The sequence below is a fragment of the Phocoena phocoena genome, chromosome 19 (genome assembly GCF_963924675.1).
Source record: "Phocoena phocoena chromosome 19, mPhoPho1.1, whole genome shotgun sequence".
In the NCBI taxonomy this organism is placed as follows: Eukaryota; Metazoa; Chordata; class Mammalia; order Artiodactyla; family Phocoenidae; genus Phocoena; species Phocoena phocoena.
Window position 1 is genome coordinate 13,982,876 of NC_089237.1, and position 24,322 is coordinate 14,007,197.

The following is a 24,322-nucleotide window of genomic DNA, read 5'->3' on the forward strand; positions in this document are numbered from 1 at the left end:
TATGATAATCAAATTTAGGAGTTTGAACTTTACCATATATACATAGAAACATTCACGCTATATGTTTTTGTACAGAATATGTCCCCAGGTCTTATTGGCTAAAATTTTCTAGTTTATAGATGAGGCCCATCAGTCTCATAGATTGTGAATACTGGTATAGCTTTTTTGGAAAACAGTTTGATAACAGCTACCAAAATGAGAACACATATGCAGCTCCATTTTTTAGGAATCTATTCTTTGGAAACACATATCTGATTAAAGAAATATGAATAAGGATGTTTAACTAAATACTACTTGTAAAAAAATTGAAAACTGCTAAAATGTTTTTAGAAAGAGAATGGATGATTAAATACATTAAACAGAATATTATGTGGATATTTAAAGAAAGATAGACTCTGCATAAGCTGTCATTTAAAAGGCAAGTCTTAGAAAGAAAAAAGTCTGCATTGTTTTATACTCAGAAAATGTTCAGGAAGGCCACTTACCAAATAAAATGTTTACCCAGGGTGAGGGAGTAGAGGTGACGGGCCTGGAAGTAGAGAGGGAAAAGAGGATAAAAGAGTGGACTTGCAGATTTTACTCTGTCTCCACGTTTAATTTTTTTTTTTTTTTTTTTTAAGGCCGCACCGTGCGGCATGCGGGATCTTAGTTCCCTGACCAGGGATTGAACCCGTGTCCCCTGCAGTGGGAGCGCGGAGTCTTAACCACTGGACCACTGGGGAAGTCCCATTAATATTTGATTTTTTTAAATATAATTTTTCTTTTAATAACAAACATGTATTACATTTCTAATTAAAAAAAGAAGAATGAGGGACTTCCCCGGTGGTCCAGTGGTTGGGACTCTGCAGTTCCACTGCTGGGGGCGCAGGTTTGGGGTTCAATCCCTGGTCGGGGAACTAAGATCCCCCATGTTGTGCGACACAGCCAAAAAAATAAAAAATAAGAATGAATGGGAATTTCCTGAATTTCAGTAGTGTCTCACTTCCAGGACCTAGTGTGGGCTGCTCACTTTCTAGGATTCAGTCACGTTTATAGCACACAGTAATTTTCCCTTACCAGATACAGTTTTGAGGGACTTTCCTGGTGGTGCAGTGGTTAAGAATCCGCCTGCCAATGCAGGGGACATGGGTTCGAGCCCTGGTCCAGGAAGATCCCACATGCCATGGAGCAACTAAGCCCACGTGCCACAACTACTGAGCCTGCGCTCTAGGACCCATGAGCCGCAACTACTGAGCCCGCATGCTGCAACTACTGAAGCCCATGTGCCTAGAGCCCGTGCTCCGCAGCAAGAGAAGCCACTGCAATGAGAAGCCTGCGCACTGCAATGAAGAGTAGCCCCTGCTCGCCATAGCTAGAGAAAGCCTGCGCACAGCAAAGAAGACCCAACACAGCCAAAAATAAATAAATAGTTTACAAAAATAGTTTTGAAAATTTTAAAATGACAAAGAAAACCTTTTTACAGGTGTGTAGTTTCGCTGTCCCCTTAAACAAACAAAAAATGAGGTCCCCCAAAGGATATCATTAATATTAAGTAACTTATTTCTTAAAGTAGAGAACTATTTCTCCAAGTTTAGAAAAGGAAATACTGGCAAATTGGGAGTATGAGTAGTTCTGAGATTTGTGAGATGGAGAGCTTTTCCTGGGAAGATAGATTAAAAAAAAATAATTCTTGTATAAATTATAAGTCCAAATCAAAGGCGTAAGTAGAGCTACACAAGAGATGTAGTTTAGTGTACATTTGTTGCTAAAATTACATCTTCCAGGGCTTTTAAAGCTTATAGGGAAAAATGAGTATTTAGTCAAAAAGTGCTTGCTATTGGCTTTTACTGTTTCTTCTCATTTTGGATATGGGGATTCTCTTTACCTCTTCTTCCCCCATATACAACCCACAAAATATAAAGAAAACACCCTACACGTTCAGATTATATTTTCAAGTGAAACCAGAAAAATAGTCATTTTTGGTTGAATGGGTTTTCCTGGTTATCAGCGTGCATGCCAGAAGTTGAGAAAGACATTTCATTCTCATTTTAACTTCAGACTCATCTACTCTCTAGCCAACTTCCAGTTTAATAGGACTTTTTCTGATGTGAAGAGTTGCTGTATTGATGCTGCTTTTGTTGGTGGAAGGTTACCGCTTTTTAATTTATGGTGAACTGCCTCACAGCTCAGGATCCATCTATACCTTCAGTAACCTGAGATTCTTTTAGATTTTAGACTAAATTCTTAATGCTAGATGCTTGTAAAGTGCAACGTTGCTAAAGTACTAGAGATTCATAATAATTACCAAACCTGAATATATTTGATCATATGAAACCCCTGTCCGATGTTTCCAGACTCTATGTGAACTGGAGATTTTTACGAGGAATTGAGGCACAATTCCTGGCCCTGCAGAAAGGATTTAATGAAGTAATTCCACAGCATCTGCTGAAGACATTTGATGAGAAGGAGTTAGAGGTCAGTGTATTAATGTCATGACATCATCTAGTATAACAAAGAAAGTTTGGGAATTTTCTGTTACTTAGTTTTAGAGGAAAGCTGTATTTCTGGTGCTTTTGAAGTTTTATGATGTGATGCTGTGAGAATTCTAATTCACAGGAAAAGTCTTTCCTGCTTTTGGAAAAGCCTTTCATGTTTTGGAAATTTTACAAGTAGCCAGTCTTATATTGTGACTATTCTTAATTTATTTTTCCATATTTTCTGTTCATGCGTTTAATAGATTTCGTGTCTTCTGTGTACGTTCTTCCAGTGTTGTTTTCTATTCCCTAGTTAAGTGGGTATTGATTTAGTTAAATAAAACTTTATTAATTAGTCTCCACCATATTGACATTTATCTGGAATAAAAGCCTAGGCTTAATTGGATTTACATTAAACTTTGTAAGAAAGCAGTTGAGGGGCTTCCCTGGTGGCGCAGTGGTTGAGAGTCTGTCTGCCGATGCAGGGGACGTGGGTTCGTGCCCCGGTTGGGGAAGATCCCACATGCCGCGGAGCGGCTGGACCCATGAGCCATGGCCGCTGAGCCTGCGCGGCCGGAGCCTGTGCTCCGCGACGGGAGAGGCCACAACAGTGAGAGGCCCGCGTACCGCAAAAAAAAAAAAAAAAAAAGGCAGTTGATAGACAAAAACGTAGAGGAAATAATTGAAACACTTAGGTTAAACTCCGTCTCAACAACCTCGGTCTCCTTGGAAACATTCGTTACTAATAGTAACTATAATAAACAGTTAACCATTTTTTATTCTAAAACTAGTCCTTAAAGCACCATAGGGTTGGTGTTATAATTAAGACCTTTAACAAATACATCTCAGTTTCTACTGAACTACTTTGAAAAAACAATGAGGTTTTATTCTACCTGAGGTTCCAAATTTAATTAGTGGCTAGGGATAGCATAAATATTTAAAGTCGATACATAATTTAAAACATGATTTTATTCATTAACTTCAGCATCCTTTCTAACTAAATCTGTTAACAGACCTGTTAGCAAACAAGTCTACAAAGATTGGCTTGACTTACTACCATCCCCATTCCTTTTTTGATTGGACTATTCTGTAGTGAAATGACCAGAAGGAAGTAGTCAGAAGGTGGAAGAAAACATAGCAGGAATGGCAGTAAAGTTGAAATACGATGCATTTTTATCTGTTCATACAATGAATAAGGAATTTGGCTTTAAAACTACCACTCCTCTAAAGAAAAGAATTTAGGGAGGTACCGTCTGTGGTCATGGGCACTTCTGTAACCCTGCTCGGACACCTACTACCTGTTAGTGTGGCAGTGGCCAGTCATTTTTTCAGACGCTACAGAAGCTCTGTTGCAGGTTTTATTCAGTAACGTTAGGGTTTGTTATATACTTTGCACTGCTAATGAAGTTAGGCTTTTTACAAAAGTATATGCATATAATTAGTGTTAGACTAGGTTAATATAATTATGAAATATAGGATTTGCAGGTTACATTATGTGTTACACTACACTATCATAATTGAGTGTTATAAACACATCAGTAGGATGAGTCAGTCTTGGACCCTAGGGAGGTGTGAGTATTAATAATATCAAAGTGATTTTGATATACCTCGTCTATACTGAGCCTGCATCAGGATGCCAAGCAGAGCTCTATTATCAATGCATTCATATATTTCATACTTTGGTCCAACTTTAAGCAGATTGTATCACTTATTCAACACAACTTCTTGAGTTCCTGTGCAGTGTTGGTTGCTTTCGCAGGATGTAACGAAACAGATGTTACTGCCATATTACAGCAGAGGAGACTGTGGCCAAGGGAAGTGAACTGAACTGCCCAGAATCCCAAAGCGAATTAAGTGTTGAAACCCGAATAATAGATGCAAGTCTTAAGGAAGGCACATATAAACTGTATTTACTCTGAGTCTAGTTTCTGTCCATTAAAAATTTTTTTAGAATTCTGTGAAGTTATGGAACTTTTCATCTTATGTCCGTCACAGTGGTGGTTCTCAGATCCTGGGTAGGGAACCTGCAGTGACTAGGTACTCTTGGAACTTTTTAAAAAATACGGATCCTAATTCACCCAGATTCACAGAATTAAAATCTCTGAGCATAGGACCTAGTGTATATATTTTGAAAAACTTTCCAGATGGTTCTCATGTCTACCCTCAATTAAGAACACCATATGAAAGCCAACTCTGCAAATCTAAAGTTCTATTTTAAGGAATTTTTGGCTTAGGTTGGGTTTCCATTGGCTCATTATTTGTGCAATATTTTAACAGCTCATTATTTGTGGACTTGGAAAGATAGATGTTAATGACTGGAAGGTAAACACCCGGTTAAAACACTGTACACCAGACAGCAATGTTGTCAAGTGGTTTTGGAAGGCTGTGGAGTTTTTTGATGAAGAGCGACGAGCACGGTTACTTCAGTTTGTGACAGGCTCATCCCGAGTGCCTCTGCAGGGCTTCAAAGCTTTACAAGGTAAGAAAGCCAGAGGGACAGACGATGTGGCATCTAATAATTGGGGGCAGGGGGTCAATATTTGGTGTACATAGATGGTGTACAAACATGTGCTTACGTACAGATTCTCTTTTCACTCTAGTTCTTATCTGTAACTCTCATGTCTTGATACCTTCTTCTCTTTCCTTTGTTCCCTCCCAAGAGCATTTTCTGCTGGGTTCTCTGTGACTGTAGTGAGTGCTGCATGTTAGAGACCATATGTGTTGATGCTCTGCCTTTTCTTTTCTGGTCTCCTTGCTTTTAAATTCTGTTGCACATTCCTGTAGGGGAAGTCTGTCTGCTTCCATGTTCACATCTCAACCTGGCAAACATTTACCCACTTGGGATGCCTCTCCCCCCTACTTTTTTATTCTTTTAACAGAAAGAGGCAGCATGAGTCGTGGAAGTCATTTGTTTGGTCAGAGCACTTTAATTAATGCATGGCATCAGACCATTTTACAGCCGTATTCCGTTTTTAAGAATCGTTGTCCATGGAATAGCTGTTCAATTTTGGGAGGAGTTGGTACATTGCTCATGATCGTGGTGCCTCACTGGGTGGCAGTTGCTTCCTTTACCTCTGAAGCTCTTTATTTTCACAACTGCTGCTGCTGGTGATGACTGAGGGTGTACGAAGCAAGACTGGTACATAATTCAACAGTGTTGCCCACAGTCCATATATCAAAAATCCATTGGGAAAGCATACTTGAGTCATGCTTGCATTCCCTATTTGGAGAACTCATCATTATCAGACTACCCAGATGAATAAAGTAAAGTTGTGTTTCTACAAACTTTTGTATGGGGTGCCTTATGTTACCTGAAATTTATTCTATAGACTGCTAATCTTTTGCTCTCGGTGAAGTTTGAGTTGTGAAACTTAAATTTGCATTAGGTTGTCATCTTTTTGAATGTGTATATATGTATTGGATCTTGGATTTGCCCATTTACTTCTTTTTTGGGGACACTGAATTTCTGTAGAAGATAGAAGTTGACAAAGGATTTCAATCCTGAACTTTTTCTCCAATTGAAATGCTAGCAGATTAAGGAATCCAGCCTTATCCAAGGTCAATTCCGGCTTTCAAAACCCAGGCTGTTTTCCTGCTGCCCTTTGGCAGCTTATATGGAGTCACTAGTACCCTCCTATCCCTCGACCCTGTGGTTTACATACCAGTTTTATCCTGAGATTCTGGAGACTAATATGTGCACCCACAGTGGTCTGACCCTCATTTGCTCCCTTTGCAGGTGCTGCAGGCCCACGACTCTTTACCATACACCAGATTGATGCCTGCACTAACAACCTGCCAAAAGCCCACACTTGGTAAGTTATTTCTGTAGCTTTTGTCCCTCATTCCATGTATGTAGCTGTTAGTTCCAAACAGATTTGACATTTCGTTTGTTGTTCTTATTACTAAATGGACCCTTAAAAGAGTTGCTTATCATTCCTTTTAAGTGAATTAAGATTATCCAGAAATTGATAGGAAAACCCCAAAGCAATAATCTCTACTTGAGAGAAATATAACCTTTTTCTTGTCATTTTCTATGTGACACAAAGAGTAATGTGGCTGTATTAGGGTAAACGAATTAGTATACACTTGCTAGGTCAGTTGAACTGTTTTGAATGAACTGTGTAAAATCTGATTTGCTTAATTACAGCTTCAATCGAATAGACATTCCGCCCTATGAAAGCTATGAAAAGTTATATGAAAAGCTGCTAACAGCCATTGAAGAAACATGTGGATTTGCTGTGGAATGACAACTTCAAGGATTTACCCAGGACTCTATTTATACCCTGACTGACAGCCTCCTTTCAGCAGAGTTTCCAGGAACGCTGACATACAGGAAAATGCACCCCCCTTTTTAAAAAAAATTTTAGGATACTGTGAGGGGAAAGGACAATTCTGAAATTCCTTTTCAAGGAAAAAAAGGTCTTTATGCTTTGCCATGAGGCCACATTCAGCTGCTATTTAAAATTAATATCTTGAACCTAAAGAATGCTGACTTTTCCTACATTTCCAGAGTTAGGCAGTATTCTACACTTAAAGACTACTACTATTTTTATAAAAGGTAATCTATTCAAATCGCTTCACAGATTTCAACTCTATCAAACATCAAGACAACTTCAGCAGTCGGTACAAGTCACATTTCATTTTGGTTGAATACATGATTTTGAATAGCTCCTGTACTTGCTCTTTGTAAAAAAATAAAATAAAATTATTTTGAATTATTCTAACTTTGTAAACAATTGGCTATAAAAGAATCTTTTAAAAGTTAAGCCATTTACATGTTTAATTACATTTTTCTATAGCAAAGCATTATATTTTAAAAGCATTATATGTTTCAACCTAGCCTAAGTGAGTCTTTTTTTATATTTTTCAAGCATGAATTCCATGGAATACAGCTATATAATTTTGGTTGTCCAATTCTTAATGCAACCATTTAGTCTGAACTTAGTAGCTTATTTGCTACAATAAGATGCATTCAGGGGCTCCCTGTTTTTAAGAGACTTTAAAAAAAATCTTAATTTTTTATCTTGAATGAATATGATTGGGTATTTTGCATTTACTTTGCATCTTAAATGGAAATACTGCATTTTTATAGCTACTCAGATCATGTGGATGGGATTGGATTTTCATTCTTTTATTGGGTCAGCTTATCTTTGATATATATATACTATTTCTGTAAACCAAAGTCTCCTGTGACAAGTGCACCTAACTTATATTACGTTTTAATTATGGTAAGTTTCTATCAAGTAAACCATCCTGAATCTCTGTTTAGCTGCTCATATTTTAATCAGATAAAATTACGAAAAGGAAAAATTTTGCTCTAAAGATTATTTAGCTAGCTTAGAAAACCCTGCTTTTACCTAAAATCAAGTGGGGTGGTGGGGCAGGGATGTGATTACTAACAAGTGATTCTGACTCTATCACAGACAATACTTTCCGTCTGAAGAGTGATTTTGGAGGTAAGGGAATCCCAGTTCGCTTGGTGGTGAAGATCAGCATTTGATTTTGAAATATCCATATTTAGCTTTCAAGGTGTGTGGCATGTTGCATGACCCAGAAGGCAACCACAGTTCTGGAGTGAGAGATTGGAAAAATCTGAAATCATGGGTGGATTTTTAAATTCAAATATCAGAAATCTGCACTATTTTTTTTTTACATTGTTATGAAATCAAGAATAGCAATTTTGATGAGATAGCTTTGTTTAAATTTTGCAGCTTAATTATCAAGTGAATAAGCCCCTTGTGTTCTTTCGTTTGATGGATTGGTTTTCAGTCTGTGTTCTTGGAGCCAAGGGGCTCCTCAGAGGTGCCTCAGAAGTAATGGTTAAGAGAGGAGGGACAAAGAAAGAGGGAGAAGAAACGTAGCTGGTACTTGAGCAGGGGCCTCCAACTCCCCACCCCTCTTTACCCAGAGCAGCTCCGATTTTTCTCTTTTATATACATTGGAATTCCACGTAAGCTTTCATGGGGGCTAGGAGGGGTGGGGGGATGGGTAGAATAAGAGGTGGAAAATTTGCTGCTTAAAAAAAGTTGAGAACTACTCCTGTCGTTTCTAAGTATTTAAATTTATTTCATTCATTCAGCCAAATTTGGCAGCCATACAAGCTGGTTACAGTCGTAACTGTGTAGTGGCGATGTGCTTATGCTGACCTTTTTCTTCCCACTTTGTTTTCCTACTGCATTCTTAGTAGTACCGAAGAACATCTTAAAACATACTGTTTGATCATCAGTAGTTTTCAGCTTTCACGATAGTACCTTATTGGTTGCAGGTCCATCTCTCTCATATATGAAAGCACTAGCGCAGTGTAACTGTGCCTATTATAATCTTTCAGTAATAGTAAGTACACGATGAACACTTCAGAGAAATCATAACTGACGGATGCAGTAATAATGAAATGCTACTCTCATACTAATGTACAATATAGAGCAGGCAAATACCATCGCTTTTTGAGTGCCTTCTTAATTTTATAATAATGACTTAATAGAGCTTTAAAAGAAAGAAATTACCCTCCCTTACAGTCTATGGTATCACCAACATAATTTATAAGAACAGGATGATTTCGATTTCATTTTCAAAGTTATGTTACCTGATCACTTCCAAATAGGTGCTAAGCAAACAAAACGTGCCAATGTATCACTGAACCTTGGACTTGCACCTCATGTGTGATGTGAATATTTATTTCCACATGTCCCTCTCAGCTGGGTTTTTTCTAATCCTTCCTCTAGTTTTATTTCAGATTTGTGATGTCATGTTTCCATACATTGCCTTTCTATCATGAATACTTACGAACAATGGTTACTTTGTAGAGCTCATATGCAATACAGAGGTGAGTTTTGTTTCTGAGGGTCTTACTTCTTTGGTGTAAAGAGTTTTTAAATAGTGCTGTGTATAGTGTACATTTTGTTTTGCACATAGTTTGTTGCCCTGAATGGGTTTTGTTTTTACCAAGTCTTTTTTCCCTTGTAATTACACTCCAGAGCACAAGTTTCCTTTCTTTTAAATACAAGGTAGTTTGCTTTATTTTACAACACTAAGTCTGCTTGAACTTCTGGTGCATCGAGCTGATTGCATTGATGGGAGTTAAGAGATTGTTCCAGACATCTTTACAGTTTGATAGAGCAGCTCCTCCTGCTTCTGTCTTTAGGCTGCAGCACAGTCAATGGGTGCCATTTGTAGTATTTAATGTACTTACATTAGGATGATGATTGTACCAAATGCTGAGTTGTTTTGTTTCTAGATGTAATTAGTTCACTTAATGTAATATTCTTCCTTCTCTCAAACTGACTTTAAAAACAAAGTTTTATCATTTTCATTGTATTTATTACAGAGTGTTTTAGCTTTGATATTCTTTGTATTTTCACTCAGTTGTTACATGAGCTTTATCAATAACATCTGTATAAATGGTTTTTAAGAATTAACTGTGTATGTGCCCATGCCGAAGTTGAGCAATAAAATGAATGCTGTTTGCACTGTCACAGCATCAAAGTTTTTAAAGAATATTGAGTTTACAATGAATTGTTTTGAAGAAATTTGATTGGGTCTATAAGAGTGACAGCATACGAGCCATAAAATGTGAAGTTTAAGATTCATGGGCCTTCCTTAGTTGATGCCTTTGTCACGTGGTAGAGCCTCAGAGGGCTCAGGACCCCCTTTCTGTCTCCAGGTTGAGCAGGGAAGGTGCTTGTTTTCTCCTGCCATGGCACATCCTTAGGTTGGCAGTGGCTCTTGGTGGGCAATGGCCTGTAACAACTGTCACAGGCTCTGGAGGGCAGAGCTATGACTGGGGCCTCATTTGCTACCTTGGTGTTGAGCAGTAGAATCCTCAAAATGAAACGCAGAAGTCAGTTATATTTTTCCAAGAAGCCATGACTTCTTGGGTCGTGATTCACAATTCTATAAATATAGTGGATTAAAGTCCAGCTAAATATGTGGGTGGAAAAAGAACTGGATACGATGTTTTTTCGTCAAGAATAGTCCATGTAAGTCTCTCCACAGCACAGGCCATACAGAGAGGAATGTCTGGGAGATGCAGTGGAAGCAGTGGTGTGTTAAAGTTCCAAAAGCAGGCATGGGGTCCACTTTTTACATCCTTTTGCAATGTAGTTTTTTGCTTTGCCTCGCATTGCCAGTTTACAATTGGTTGTGATCTAAAATTTATAAATTTTTAGTACATTAAAGATTTAGTATTATCACCTATAAATTACCCAAAAGTTTGAGCAATATGTGACATTTTTCTGCTCTGTGGTGACCTGAAAGATTTGTCCTTTCATTATAATGAATGTTAACCTTTGCACCCACTGCATTTATTTGTACTTTATATCCCAAATGCTTATTGTAGTATATGCATAGCAGAACTGAGGTAATTATACAGAAAAAGGGTTAAATCCCTATGTTAATATTCTTAGAAAACTAGACAGATCAGATTTTTTAAAGATATATTTCATTAAAAGGTATGTGCCCTAAATGTGACTTGTTCTTTGTCCACTCAGCAAATTATCTGCTGTGCTCCTACACATGCTGTGCTCCTACTATGTGTCCAGCTCTGTACTAGCTTTAGGGATTAGCTTTGGATGGTTGTTAAAAAACTGAACTTCCAAACTAGTGCTTCTAGCGTATCTCGGTAGACGCTGAAGTGCAAACTGAGGTACTCAGAACTCAGTTTGTGTACAGCAAAGAAGTTGGTCATGATGGGAGCACAGGATTAAATACCTCACCTAAGCAAGGCTTCACATCCCAGACTTGGTTTTTAAAACAGCTGGTTTGTTCCCCCATCCCCCTTTCCCCATGACATCTCAGATCCTAGCATACCTTTTGTGGATATTTAGGCTGGTTTGATCTAGGTTATCAAAATAGTCTGAGCTGTAAACCCCACTTCTCTCTTACAGTGTTTTGTAAGCAAAGGAGGTGGAGAGGCAACTGTAGTAGCCTGTGGGGTGGGTAAGCGATCCATCCAAGATTTTCCTCCTGCTGACTTAAGTGTTTATGAAGTCTTTTGATTTTCAGCCCAGGAAAGTAAAGATGGAGAGCACGTCACACTCAATCTTTGAGACCACTCACTCCTCCCAAAGACGATGCTGGCATGGCAAAAAGGTGGAGAACCATCGACACCAGAAGGACAAAGTTTTGCTTTTTAACTGAGGTACGACTGACATACCACATTATATAAGTTTCAGGTATACACCATAATGATTTGATATTTGTGAAGTGATCACAATTAGTCTAACATCCATCACCACACAGTCATAAAATTTTCTTTTCCTTGTGATGAGAACTTTTCAAATCTGTCTTAGCAACTTTCAAATATGCAATACATTGTTAGCTATACTCACCATGCTGTACATTACATCCCTATGACCTATTTTATAACTGAAAGTTTATACCTTTTGGCCTCCCTTCACCCATTTTGCCCATTCACCATCTCTGACAACCACCAGTCTGTTCTCTGTATCTATGAGCTTGGTTTTGGGGCGTGGGAGGGTTTGTTTTTGTTGTTTTAAATTCCGCATATAAGTGAGATCATATGGTGTTTGTCTTATTTTACTTAGCATAATGCCCTCAAGGTCAATTGTGTTGCAAATGACAAGATTTCCTTTTTTTTAAAAAAAAATAGCTGAATATTTCATTGTGTGTACATACACATTTTCTTTATCCATTCATTCATCCGTGGACTTTTAGGTTGTTTCCGTATTTTGGCTATTGTATATAATGCTTCAGTGAACATGGGGGTGCAGACAGCTTTTCCAGTCAGTGTTTCATTTTCTTCAGATAAATACCCAGAAGTGAAATTGCTGAGTCATATGTTAGGTCTGTTTTTAATTTCTTGAGGAACCTCCACAGTGGCTGCACCAATTTATATTCCCACCAGCAGTACACCAGGGTTCCCTTTTCTCTACATATTTGTCAACACTTCTTTTTGGTAACAGCCAGCCAAACGGTTATGAGATGATCTCTCATTGGGATTTTGATATGTGGTTTTGTTTTGCATTTCCCTCATGATTAATGTTGTTGACCACCTTTTCATGTACCTGTTGACCCTCAGTATATCTTCTTTGGAAAAACATCTATTCGGTTCCTCTGCCCATTTTATAATTAGATTGTTTGCTGTTCAGTTGTATATGTGCTTTATGTATTTTGGATATGAATCCCTTATCAGATGTCTGATTTGCAAATATTTCCCCCCATTCAGTGGTTGCCTTTTCATTTTGTTGATGGTTTGCTTTGCTGTGCAGAAGCTTTTTGGTTTGATGTAGTCCCACTTGTTGATTTTTGCTTTTGGTGTCAAATCCAAAGAGAATCATTGCCAGGACTGATGTCAGTGAGCTTACCACCTTTTTCTTCTAGGAGTTTTATGGTTCCAGGTCTTAAAGTCTTAATCCATTCTGAGTTAATTATTTGTGTACGGTTAAGACAGTGGTCCAGCATCATTCTTTTGCATATGGCTGTTCAGTTTTCCCAACAGTATTTATTAAGAGACTGTCCTTTCCCTGTTGTATATTCTTGGCTCACTTGTCATTAATTGATTATATATTTGTGGGTTTATTTTGGGCTCTCTGTTCTGTCCCATTAATTTGTGTCTTTTTGCCAATACCATGCTGTTTGAGTACTATAGCTTTGTAATATAGTTTGAAACCAGGGAGCCTCATGCCTCCAGCTTTGTTCTTCAGGGGGCAAAGTTTTAAACGCAGTTCAAATTTAATGTTTTTTTAATATAAGAAACTGGTCACATCAGTCAAATTCTGGGTAATGGTTCAAATGGCTTGAAATGCCAGATAAAACATGTTTTCAGCATGTCTGGATTTGGGATCTAATAGATTACTCTATAAGATGCAGCTTAAACCCCAATTTTGGATTCCTTCTTTATACCATTTCTCTTAATGACATCATCTTCTGTCTGCCCTGCCTGTCTCTTTCTCCCATTGCAGACTCCCCCTAACCGTTTTTCAACATGATGCCTCTTTCCATTGCGAATAAATTTCCTCTACACCCTTAGTTCCCTCACTAAAGGTTCTATTCTCCTGCCTTACCTCAACACAGGTTCTCTTTTCCTTCTTACATTTTATAGGACAGGCAGGTAATTTCTCCAGTGCCCCACCTGATACAGTAATGCATATATACAACTAGACATACATAGTTTAAAAAAAAAACATAGTTCTCATTACAAGTTAAAAAAAATCTGTGTGAGGTAACAGATGTTAACTAAACTTGAATCATTTCATGTACACTTATCAAATCATTGATATATAAAACTGTGTAAGTTTATATATCAATTATATCATTAAAACTGGGGGAGGGTGACTCTTCATCACCCTTTCCCCTCATCCCTAGTCTTGCTTTCCAGAAGCTACTATTCCTAAACTTTCTGTCAGCTCTTCTGGTATTTCTGTATTTCTAAATGATATGGTTAATAGCGCACTTCATTAATTTTAGAATCTGGTTTTTTTGGGGGGGTGGGGTGGGGGATATTTAAAGATTTAGTTCTCACACCAACCACCTCATTCTGTAACACCTCCACCCCCACCCTATACAGTTATAGTTAAGTTATAGTTCTAAGTAACTTTTCAAATGCATGACTATGATGTGCTTTTCCTGGGTTCTTCTGGGCAAACTGGATTCACATACAATCCTCTCTCCACTGGTACTTGGATAGCAACATCCCTCCACTTGCTGAGTTAGTTACCACTTCATTTGTTTTCTATTTTTCAAAAATGCATTGGCATCTTTTATTTTTGTTTCCTCTCCTATAAAGAATGACCTTTGCTTGGCAGTCCCATCCCTTTCCTGGTAAATTCCCTCACTTTTTCTTCTTTTTGGTTAGTCCCAGTTAATTAGTTTGGTAAAGAGCTAGCAGAAGAGTCCTCCTAAAACATTAAAAAAAAAAAAAACAAGTGTAATGATGCCTTTATAACAAATTCAAATAGTATATTAAGCAAAGTGAAAGTTTATATAATCTACCAGAGTCACAACTACTATTACATTTGGGGACTGTTCTTCCAGACCTTTCCTACATTGTATTGACTATACTGCATTATAACCACACAAGGCCAGCTAGAAGTCCAGTGCGCTATCCATTGTGCCACAGAGCCAGTTACTGCATTATATATATGATACCCATTCATACCATAGCTTTTTAAAGACTTGCTCATTTTACCCAAGGATATAGTGTATTTTTTTTTTAAATTTATTTTTGGCTGCATTGGGTCTTCGATGCTGCACATGGTCTTTCTCTAGTTGCGGCGAGCAGGGGCTACTCTTTGTTGCAGTGCACGGGCTTCTCATTGCAGTGGTTTCTCTTGTGGTGGAGCATGGGCTCTAGATGCACTGGCTTCAGTAGTTGTAGTTCGTGGGCTCTAGAGTGCAGGCTCAGTAGTTGCAGCATACGGGCTTGGTTGCTCTGCGGCATGTGGGATCTTCCGGGATCTTCCTGGACCAGGGATCGAACCTGTGTACCCTGCACTGGCAGGAGGATTCTTAACCACTGTGCCACCAGGGAAGTCCCTTGTGTGTATATCTTTCTATCTAGAAGTTCTTTATCATTTTTCTCTAACATTTTTAGAACTTACGTTCTAGCTCTTGTGCATTTCCCCCATCCTGTCCATTCACCTGCACTGATTGACTTGTCACTATATATATATTGCAGCTATCTGCATGTCTTTCCTTCATGATGCTCCAAATTTGGCCATCTTCCAAGTCTTTAACTCAGGAAGCCCCTGCCTGCCTACAGGCCCTACACTGTCAGCTGCCATTCCAAAAGGGCAGCACTTGGGACCATAGCACTGGATACAGCTGCCTACTCTTTTCTGCAGGATAATCAGATCCCACCCCATCATGCCTCCTGGCCTCTATTATTTTTCATACGTTACTCCCTATATGCCCTAATGGGAGCCTCTCTTCTCCCTTCCAATCCTTTTCTGGTGCCCTCTGCCATTCTCTGGCTTTGATCAGTAACTCCCCATATGCTCAATTGCTCTGAAGCCTCCCTCCAGCTCCTGGCCTTCACTGAAGCCCTCCTCTCCAGGAAGGACACCACCCTTGAGTGGGTTTTTCTTCTTCCCCATCTGCCCCCATACTAGAAATAGGGTGTACTCTTGCCCACTTCAAGTCCATTATGCCTCCTTCCCACCTGCAATCACTAGTGCTCTTTTGAGCACCAAGGGCCTTACACCTGTCACCCCTCCCAACTGATTGATAGAAGCCATAATGCATAAATTCTCATCTTCTAGCCTCCATGTGAAAAAGCTACACACACTTAACCATCCTATCTTTAAGGTTTAACCCTAAGTAAGTCTCACCTCTAATGACAAGCCCACACTTCAGCTCTTTTCTGATTTAGAGATCTTTTTTTGGGGTCCTCAAGTGCTTTTTTTTTTCTTTTTTACTGTTTTTGTTCACCTACAGCAATAGGCTTCAGAAGCTGGCTGCTCAGTTGCTTTCGTGCACCTCTTTTAAAGTTTTAGGTCATAAATTCAAAGCAATAAACTTGAAGAAAATTTTTATTTTCAAAGTTAGTTATTTCATAAAAAGTATTAGTCAGTATATAGGTAAGTTATTTAGAAGTGATTCTTCTGGGTTAGATTGTTTACCAAGGCAGAGCTAGAACTGAGCCAGTAAAGTCCACACCTAGGAAGTCTGGCCTCATAGGAAGGGATTTTTACTGTACTGAAAGGAAGCCAGATGAAGCCGAGATTTGAAGCGCTCAGCTTCCAATTCCCGGAAGAAAGCATCATCGTCGTTCTGTGTTATCATGTACTGCAGCTGTTGAATTTCCTTCTCCATCTTAGATCTCAGTTCCCTCTTCACCTTATACAACATCTAAAAGAGAATTCATGTCATCCTGCTATTCACAACATCGATCCAGGCCCTCATGTATTTTTATTCCCTCTCCACCTTCCTGCTCATCAAGCTTCTGCAGTAATTTTAATAATTTCTCAGCAGCTCTTACAGAGACCTGAACAGGTAAAGTTAAAATCACAGAATACATGTTTTGAATCGTAGATCGATCTTATTAGTATCCTCTCCATTCCCCTTAAAAAGTGTAGTACAGTTGTTTTCCATTTCTTAAAAATGTAAATAAATGATTTCTATCTTGTTAATGATTACCTGGGCCTGGGATTTCTCTCTGGCTTTGAGCTCTTGACGTTCCTGTGATATGGCTTCTGCCAGCAATGAAAACTGTTTACAGGGAAGAGAAAAAAACCTTGTATTTGTCTGTAGTCTAAATGTAACAATTCTTATGTTCATAGGCTTAAAATCTTCTTTATTTTAATGGAAATAGGGCAATATTCTATACTGTGGTCAAGCACTAGCTTATTTTACCTTAAATTTCAGTCAGTCCAACCTGTATAGTGACAAGTTCCAAATTAATATGTGGAGGCTTACTTGTTCAGCACCAGGCAGTCAGGATTAAGCACGTCAGAATGTAAACTAGCAGCAGTGAACCCACCTGGTCTTTATAGTAGTTCTCCATTGAGTCCAGTTCATTTTGGTGCTGTCTCTTTTGTTCATCTCGCTTTTCTTTGGCATAGTTTCTTAGGTCTCGTAATCTTTGCTTTTGAATTTGTAAACCTTCTTCAAACAGTTTCTTAAATATCTGCCAGTTATTTAGTCAGAAAGATAGTTATGGTGAATTTTCATGGAGGAATAAAATTCTGCCCAACTAGAGGTATGTAAAAAATCTATGTGAACTACAGTCAGCATAAAGTAACAGCTTTATTGAGATATAATTCACATACTATAAAATCCACCCTTGTAAGATGTATAAATCAGTAGATTTTACTATATTCAGAGTTGTGCAACCATCACCACTAACTGCAGAACATTTTCTTCACTCCAAAAAGAAACCCCATAACCATTAGCAGCCACTCCCCCTCCCCCTCCCCCTAGCAATCACTACTCCACTTTCTATGCCTACAGATTTACCTATTCTGGACATTTCATATAAATGGTATCATATAGTATGTGGCCTTTTGTATCTGGCTTCTTTCACTTAGCATAGTTTTTCAAGGTTCATCTATATTATAGCAGGAATCACTATGAAATTCTTTTTCATTGCCACATAATACTCTATGGATATACCACACTTTATCAATTCACCAACTGATAGACGTTGTTTCCTCTTCTTGGCTGTTATAAACAGTGCTGCTGTGAACATCTGTGTATAAGTTACCTAGGAACAGAAGTGCTGAATCATATGTTTAACCTTCTGAAGAACTGCCAGACTGTATTCCAAAGTGGTTGCACCATTTTATAACCCCACCAGCCCTGCATGTGTGTTCCAACTTCTCTACATCCTTGCCAGCACTTTTTTATTTTAGCCATCTTAGTGGGTGAGAGTTTACCTCATGTGGGTCTGATTTGTATTTCTTAAATGACTAATGGTATTCAGCATCTTTTCCTGTATCCCAAAGATTCTTAACTACTTTCAGAAAAGAACTCTCAAGCAGCCATGTATATAGGAAAAGAACCCTAGAGTAGAAACAAACACTGCATGTACACAGCTGAGGGCCATGTGGTTATCATCTGACTAGGCCACAGGTACACAAACTGTTCAAAGGATTCGGATATGCTCACTTGTCCTCCACTGACTGATCAAGAATTCTTACTAAAGTACAGTCATGCATTTATCAGCCGGCAGTATTGCCTTAGTGTCAAATTACTTAACCTCTCAAAGCCTTAGTAGTGTCCTCTAGAAATGAGGATAATAGTATGACCCACTTCAGAGTATTGAGTCCCATTAAGTATAATTACCTTAATGTTTTAGTCTAGAGATGAAATTTATTGCTAGTTTGGAATCCCAAGCTTGATTAGGATGAGATAGCAAATACCTTGTGGAAAGATCTCACAGTATATCTGTCCTACATTATTTTCCAGGTTTTGAGTGGAATCCGAGGTCATCTAATCACACCTTAAATTCCTGTCTCTTACAACATGCTCCCAAACCCCTAAAGCAGGTGTCCTGCAGAAGTACCGACACTTGGGACATCAGAGGGAATTAAGACCTCACATTAAGATAAGGACAGTAGAGAAATACAGATGAAGAGGCACATGAAAAGATGCTCAACTTCACTAATTATAAGAGAAATGCAAATCAAAACTACAATGAGGTATCACCTCACACCAGTCAGAATGGCCATCACTAAAAAGTCTACAAATAAATGCTGGAGAGGGTGTGGTGAAAAGGGAACCCTCCTACACTGTTGGTGGGAATGTAAGTTGGTGCAGCCACTATGGAAAACGGTATGGAGGTTCCTCAGAATTATCATATCCAGCAATTGCACTCCCAGGCATATATCCGGACAAAACTAATTTGAAAAGATACATGAACCCCCTGTGTTCACTGCAGCACTATTCACAATAGCCAAGACATGGACACAACCTAAATGTCCATCAACAGATGAATGGATAAAGATGTGGTATTTATATACAATGGAATATTACTCAGCCATAAAAAAGAACAAAATAATGCCATTTGCAGCAACATGGATGCAATTAGTGATTACCATACTAAGTGAAGTCAGAAAGACAAATACCATAAGATACCACTTATCTGTGGAATCTAAAATATGACACAAATGAACCTATCTACCAAACGGAAACAGACTCACAGACATAGAGAACAGACTGGTGGCTGCCAAGGGAGAGAGGGTTGAGGGGAGGGGGTTGGGGGAAGGATGGAGTGGGACATTGGGGTTAGCAGGTGCAAGCTTCTATATATAGGATGGATAAACAACAAGGTCCTACTGTATAGTACAGAGAACTATATTCAGTATCCTACGATAAACCATAATGGAAAAGAATATATAAAAAATAGTGTGTATATATATGTATAATATATACATGTATATATATGTATAATATATATATTATATTCATATATATATGAATCACTGCTGTATAGCAGTAATTAACACAACATTGTAAACCAACAACAATAAAAAAAAAGACAAGGGCAGTAGAGACAGAGTAGACTGGGATGCACTATGGGGGTAATAAAATGAGGTGTGGGCAAGTCTGAACTCTAGCCAGCATTTTGGACTTGCATTTGGATTTTGGATTCACACTGGGACAAGAGTCACAAAGAAGGTGGTCCTAAAAGGTAACAGACAAAATTTACCTTCTTAACTGGATTGGACAGAAAAGCAATATTTACCATTTCTTCCCGGGTTCTCATTCTCATCATTTTTGAATGCAACTGAACTCTATAATCATCATAATATTTTCGGGCACGAACAGTCTGCTGCCGATTTTCTTTTATCTTTGATTGGGTCAACTTCTGCCTGTGAATGCGGTCCTTGAAGTCTTGCTAAGAAAGGGAAGGGGAAAAAGAGGTAAGGACGAGAGGAAGACAGACTCCAGTGTTCTCATCTGTCCCACTCCCCAACACGATGTCTTCAGGCCGGGTATGGAGGGCCAGTAGCCTGCTAGCTGGGCACAGAGTGTGAAAGCCTGTCCGTCCCCAGAAATCCTTTAGTCTTTAGTAGGTTCATCACCTCAGTCAGAAGAGCTGCCCCACAGTCCCGTGGTTAGGACTCCACGCTCCCACTGCAGGGGGTGCGGGTTCAATCCCTGGTCAGGGAACTAAGATCCCATATGCTGCGCAGCCAAAAAAACAAAACAAAACAAAAAACACACAGAAGAGCTGCCCCAATAAGCCCCCAAGGCTGCAGAGAGCAGCAACAATCCTCATGGACTGAGAATCTCATCTCCCCATTTCACCAGGGAGTCATCTAAGCCATACCCAGATGCCTGCTTAAAAGAAGTAGAAAACTGGCACCCTCAAAGATGTTCAAGCAGAGCTTGAGTTAACAGAAGTATCTATATCAAAACTAAGGAACTTAGGTGATATCTTAGCAAAGTAGTGAGGGTGAAATGAAGTCATGTACACAAAGCCTTCAACTAGGTGTCCAGACACTTGTTTTCTTTTCCCCACACCAGAGTCTCACATGCAGTTCCTGATGGCTTCCCCTTCTTTCTCTGAAACTGCTTAGAATTATAGTTCTCATTGCTTATCTCTAGACTCAAGTTTCTTCCTCTGGCTTATTGTCTTTGATCTCTGTCCTCCCCCTTCATGATACTCAGAGGATAATGTTGTACTATGTACGATTCTCAGTCCAAATTATAATGGAGGCATAGACAACCTCAGCTTTCTATTTGGGACCTGAGAAAGAAAGGAGGACAAAAAACACTAAGTTATAACCACCTGGTACCTCGAAGAGGCTTGGAGGTAGAGACAAACCTGGATTAAAATCTCAAACTTGCCCTTGCTGATTATGGTGGGACCCAGGGCAAGTTAACATCTCAAAGCTTCAGGTTTTCCATTTCATAGAAAACGTTTCTATTATGTTACTATAAAGACTAAATGAAACTGTGTATATAAAGTATCTAGCACCTTACCCTCTCATCAATTTTGGTTAAAGACCTAAATGCTTCCACAGGTAAGTGTAAGAGGTATGAGTCAGTGGGGATATTGCCCAGCTGGTACAAATAAAAGTAATTAATATAACTTACCAGTCTCTTGTTATGTTCATATTCTTTCTTGATAAGCACAGTAAGGAGGTCGTGCCTTCTCAAGGCTTCTTCTATCTTTAAGTGGGATACAAGGGAACGAGGTTAATAATTCTATTCGCTAGATTATCAAGGATAAGCTCTGCCCCTTTTTGGTTTATACTCCTATGCGTGATTGACAGTTATCTTACTTCATCCTGAAGTTTCTTCTTTGATCGATTTTCTCTATATGCCTCTTTTTTGAGCTGTTCAACCTGTGCAATTTGCTGTCTCCACATTTTGCCTAGTGTTTGACCAGAAACATAGAGGAACGGAAACTGCTCCAGCATCAGGGGCAGGAGACTGCGTTCATTCACTTTCACTGCAAGGTAAAAAAAAAAAAAAAAAAAGATGCTCTTAATCTGAGAAACTCACTGACAGCTTTTAAGAAGAAATCTCATCCCACCTTCCTGCGAGATCAAAGCTTATCTAAGTGATGTGGTTCTGAGCCTGAAAAGAACAATTCTAAAAGTGTGTTATTACTTTTGCATTCCTTCTCTGATTGGGATAGCCAATTACTAGTAAGGATGAAAATAACCTCAACATTTCTGACTGATGACATGCTGGTTTTGTGAAGTCCATCCTAACTGCTCAGCTGATTCAGTGCCTGGGGTGGATGCTGTGTGTGTGGTCAAACTGCCTCCCAGGAGGGCTGAGGAGTGTTAGTCTCTGTCTGATGGGATGTAGTTAGAAGGCCAGTGGTCTTTGAAACTGTACCCTGGCACCAACTGTCAATGTAACAGGAGCTGGACAGGCCCTCTGCTTGCTTTGGAGCACCCCTTTGGTTCTACCAACTTCCCAGAAACAAAAGACAACCAGCATGAGTGAGCAGAGTGAAGCTAAAGCTGGAACAGCTGGTCATAGCCATCACATTCCTTTGGTGCCAATATATTGGTATATATTTAAGAGTTTTAGAGAGGGCTTCCCTGGTGGCACAGTGGTTGAGAGTCCGCCTGCCGATGCAGGGGACACGGGTTCATGCCCCGGTCCAGGAGGATCCCACATGCCGCAGAGCGGCTGGGCCCGTGAGCCATGGCCGCTGAGCCTGCGCGTCCGGAGTCTGTGCTCCGCAACGGGAGAGGCCACAACAGTGAGAGGCCCGTGTACCGCCAAAAAAAAAGTGTTTTAGAGAAATGCCTCATTAAGAGTTTTATCTCTCTTTTACAGAAATCTAGCATATGGCAGTGAGAGAAGAGGGAACTTTCTCCAGCTGACTGGTAGATGCTGGTTCTCAGTGCTGTGTCCTTGGCATGTAGCACACACTTTCAAAGGATGCCAGTTTTCCATAAAGTACAATTTTGTGGTTCTTACTTGGAATTGCTTTATTTGGCTTTGGCAAGCCACCTCTTGGACCTGGAGTTGTGGTTTTTCTAGAGTAAATCTTCCAGGGCTGGCTATGTTTTGGAGTTCCTTTATGAACAGTTTCTCTGTATATTTTTTCCTTAGGAGCAGATATAAAACAGAATAGAAATGAGAAGTCTAATAACTTTCATACATCATCTTAAATATTACATAGGGACAAAAATAGTTAACATAATCCCCAGCCAAACCACCTTACTTCAAATTTCTAGTCTGGGGATTTCCCTGGTGGCACAGTGGTTAAGAATCTGCCTGCCAACGCAGGGGACATGGGTTCGAGCCCCGGTCCAGGAAGATCCCACATGCCGCAGAGCAACTAAGCCCGTGCGCCACAACTACTGAGCCTGTGCTGTAGAGCTGTGAGCCACAATTACTGAGCCCGTGTGCCACAACTACTGAAGCCCATGCACCTACAGCCCGTGCTCCACAACAAGAGAAGTCCCACACCACAATGAAGACCCAACACAGCCAAAAATAAATTAATTAATTAAAAAAAAATTTCTACAGTCTGGTTATTTACCTACTCTAAGTTAAATGCCTCTTTAGTTTCTGGCATCCTTTGAAATTTGAAAAAGCACTGAATCTTTTTCAAGTTTCATAGTTGCCATAGCCCCACACCCTAAATACAACTACTAATGATGTTCTGATGTACTTGCTTCTTTTGACAACCTTTTAAACGTAGATTAAAAAAGTTCTTAAACGATGTTTAGTTTTAACCACACTGTATGCTATATCCTGTTTTGTTTATGAACATTTTAGCATAAGCATTTTCTCCATGCTTTCATTTAGCTTCTGTAACTATTCTTTTGAAAGGCAACGAAACTTATGCTTTGGGTGTCTTCCAACCAGGCATGGAGCAACTGGGATTTCCTGTCTTCTTTTACTCTCCCTCTTTAACTTGTCAGCCTAGACTATCTTTTAAAGCCTTGGTGAACTAATAAGCAATAGAAGCCCTTAAAAACTGATGGAAGTTTTAGGCAGGAGGGAAAAATACTAGTTTTGGGTACCATGTCTTGCCACATTTTAGCAACTTGCCTACCTATGAATAAAAGAAAATCCCACATCATGAAATGAAATTCTGCTTTTTTCTAAGGGGCTAATAATGATTAAGGCCCTGTTGATTTTTTTCCTTTTACGAAGATCATCTCTGTACTTTACACTGATCTGATCAAATGGCATTTATTACAGTAGAGACTTTTACCCACTGTTTCCTCCTTGTCATTTATTCCTAGAGGTCCAATATTCTCTTGAACTTTATTTCTTCTTAGTTCCTTTTCAAATGCTTCAGTTATTGCCTACAGGGGAAAAGGCCATATGATATTATAGTTATTAAAAACATACAAATGAAAATGAAGGAAAAAAATCAATCTAAGATTCTGCCATTCCATTCACTTTTTAAAAGTTCCTTTCAGGCTATATATATCATTAAATATACATTATTTAACAGATATGTAATTGGGACATAAAACACAACTTTACATATTTTTTGTGTTCTCACAGTTCCTGTAACTATTTTGATACACACTTGAGTGGAAGTTACATGTTTGAGTTGAAGTTACATGTTATTTTAAGACATCTAAATTATGTTTTCACCATTATAAAACATACTGTAGCAAACAACTTAAGTGTTCTAAATTTATGCTACATTTCAAAATCCCTATTCCACAGCAGAAAGTCTTCCTTAGTAATCATACATTCTCCTGTTGAACCCTAACAGGAGGGGTCTCATTCCTGTTTGGGCATTTTCATCCTATCTGTAATTCAAATAGCCAGTCACATTTAATCCACCTCAAATTCTCTTCATTTCTAAAGCTCTCTCTGAAAATGCCTGTCTACACTGATATACTTTCTTAACCCACTAGAGTACTGACTAAGCTGTATCTAATAAGGTTAGTTTTCTTAGAGTTTCATGAGTACAAGTTTTATGTTCCCTAATGGGGGACGTAAAAGCTATGTCACATAATTTTGTCATC

At 39.0% G+C, this 24,322-nt stretch overlaps 2 protein-coding genes across 3 annotated transcripts in view; one reads left to right on the forward strand and one right to left on the reverse strand.

Moving 5' to 3' along the window:
• SMURF2 (SMAD specific E3 ubiquitin protein ligase 2) overlaps positions 1–6,871 on the forward strand; it is a 144,749-nt gene extending 137,878 nt beyond the window's left edge. Inside the window, exons 20-23 of the mRNA XM_065897955.1 lie at positions 2,334–2,454; positions 4,731–4,932; positions 6,190–6,265; positions 6,601–6,871. Coding sequence (XP_065754027.1) covers positions 2,334–2,454; positions 4,731–4,932; positions 6,190–6,265; positions 6,601–6,700 — 499 coding nt within the window. The 3' untranslated portion in view covers positions 6,701–6,871. The remainder of the gene's footprint in view (positions 1–2,333; positions 2,455–4,730; positions 4,933–6,189; positions 6,266–6,600) is intronic.
• Positions 6,872–15,929: 9,058 nt separating this feature from the next.
• CEP95 (centrosomal protein 95) overlaps positions 15,930–24,322 on the reverse strand; it is a 59,195-nt gene continuing 50,802 nt past the window's right edge. For both annotated transcript variants that reach the window (XM_065896835.1, XM_065896836.1), the window contains exons 13-20: positions 23,555–23,644; positions 22,302–22,431; positions 21,143–21,312; positions 20,955–21,029; positions 19,597–19,749; positions 16,891–17,037; positions 16,548–16,619; positions 15,930–16,259 (exon numbers count right to left, since the gene is read on the reverse strand). In XM_065896835.1, coding sequence (XP_065752907.1) covers positions 16,083–16,259; positions 16,548–16,619; positions 16,891–17,037; positions 19,597–19,749; positions 20,955–21,029; positions 21,143–21,312; positions 22,302–22,431; positions 23,555–23,644 — 1,014 coding nt within the window. In that variant the 3' untranslated portion in view covers positions 15,930–16,082. The remainder of the gene's footprint in view (positions 16,260–16,547; positions 16,620–16,890; positions 17,038–19,596; positions 19,750–20,954; positions 21,030–21,142; positions 21,313–22,301; positions 22,432–23,554; positions 23,645–24,322) is intronic.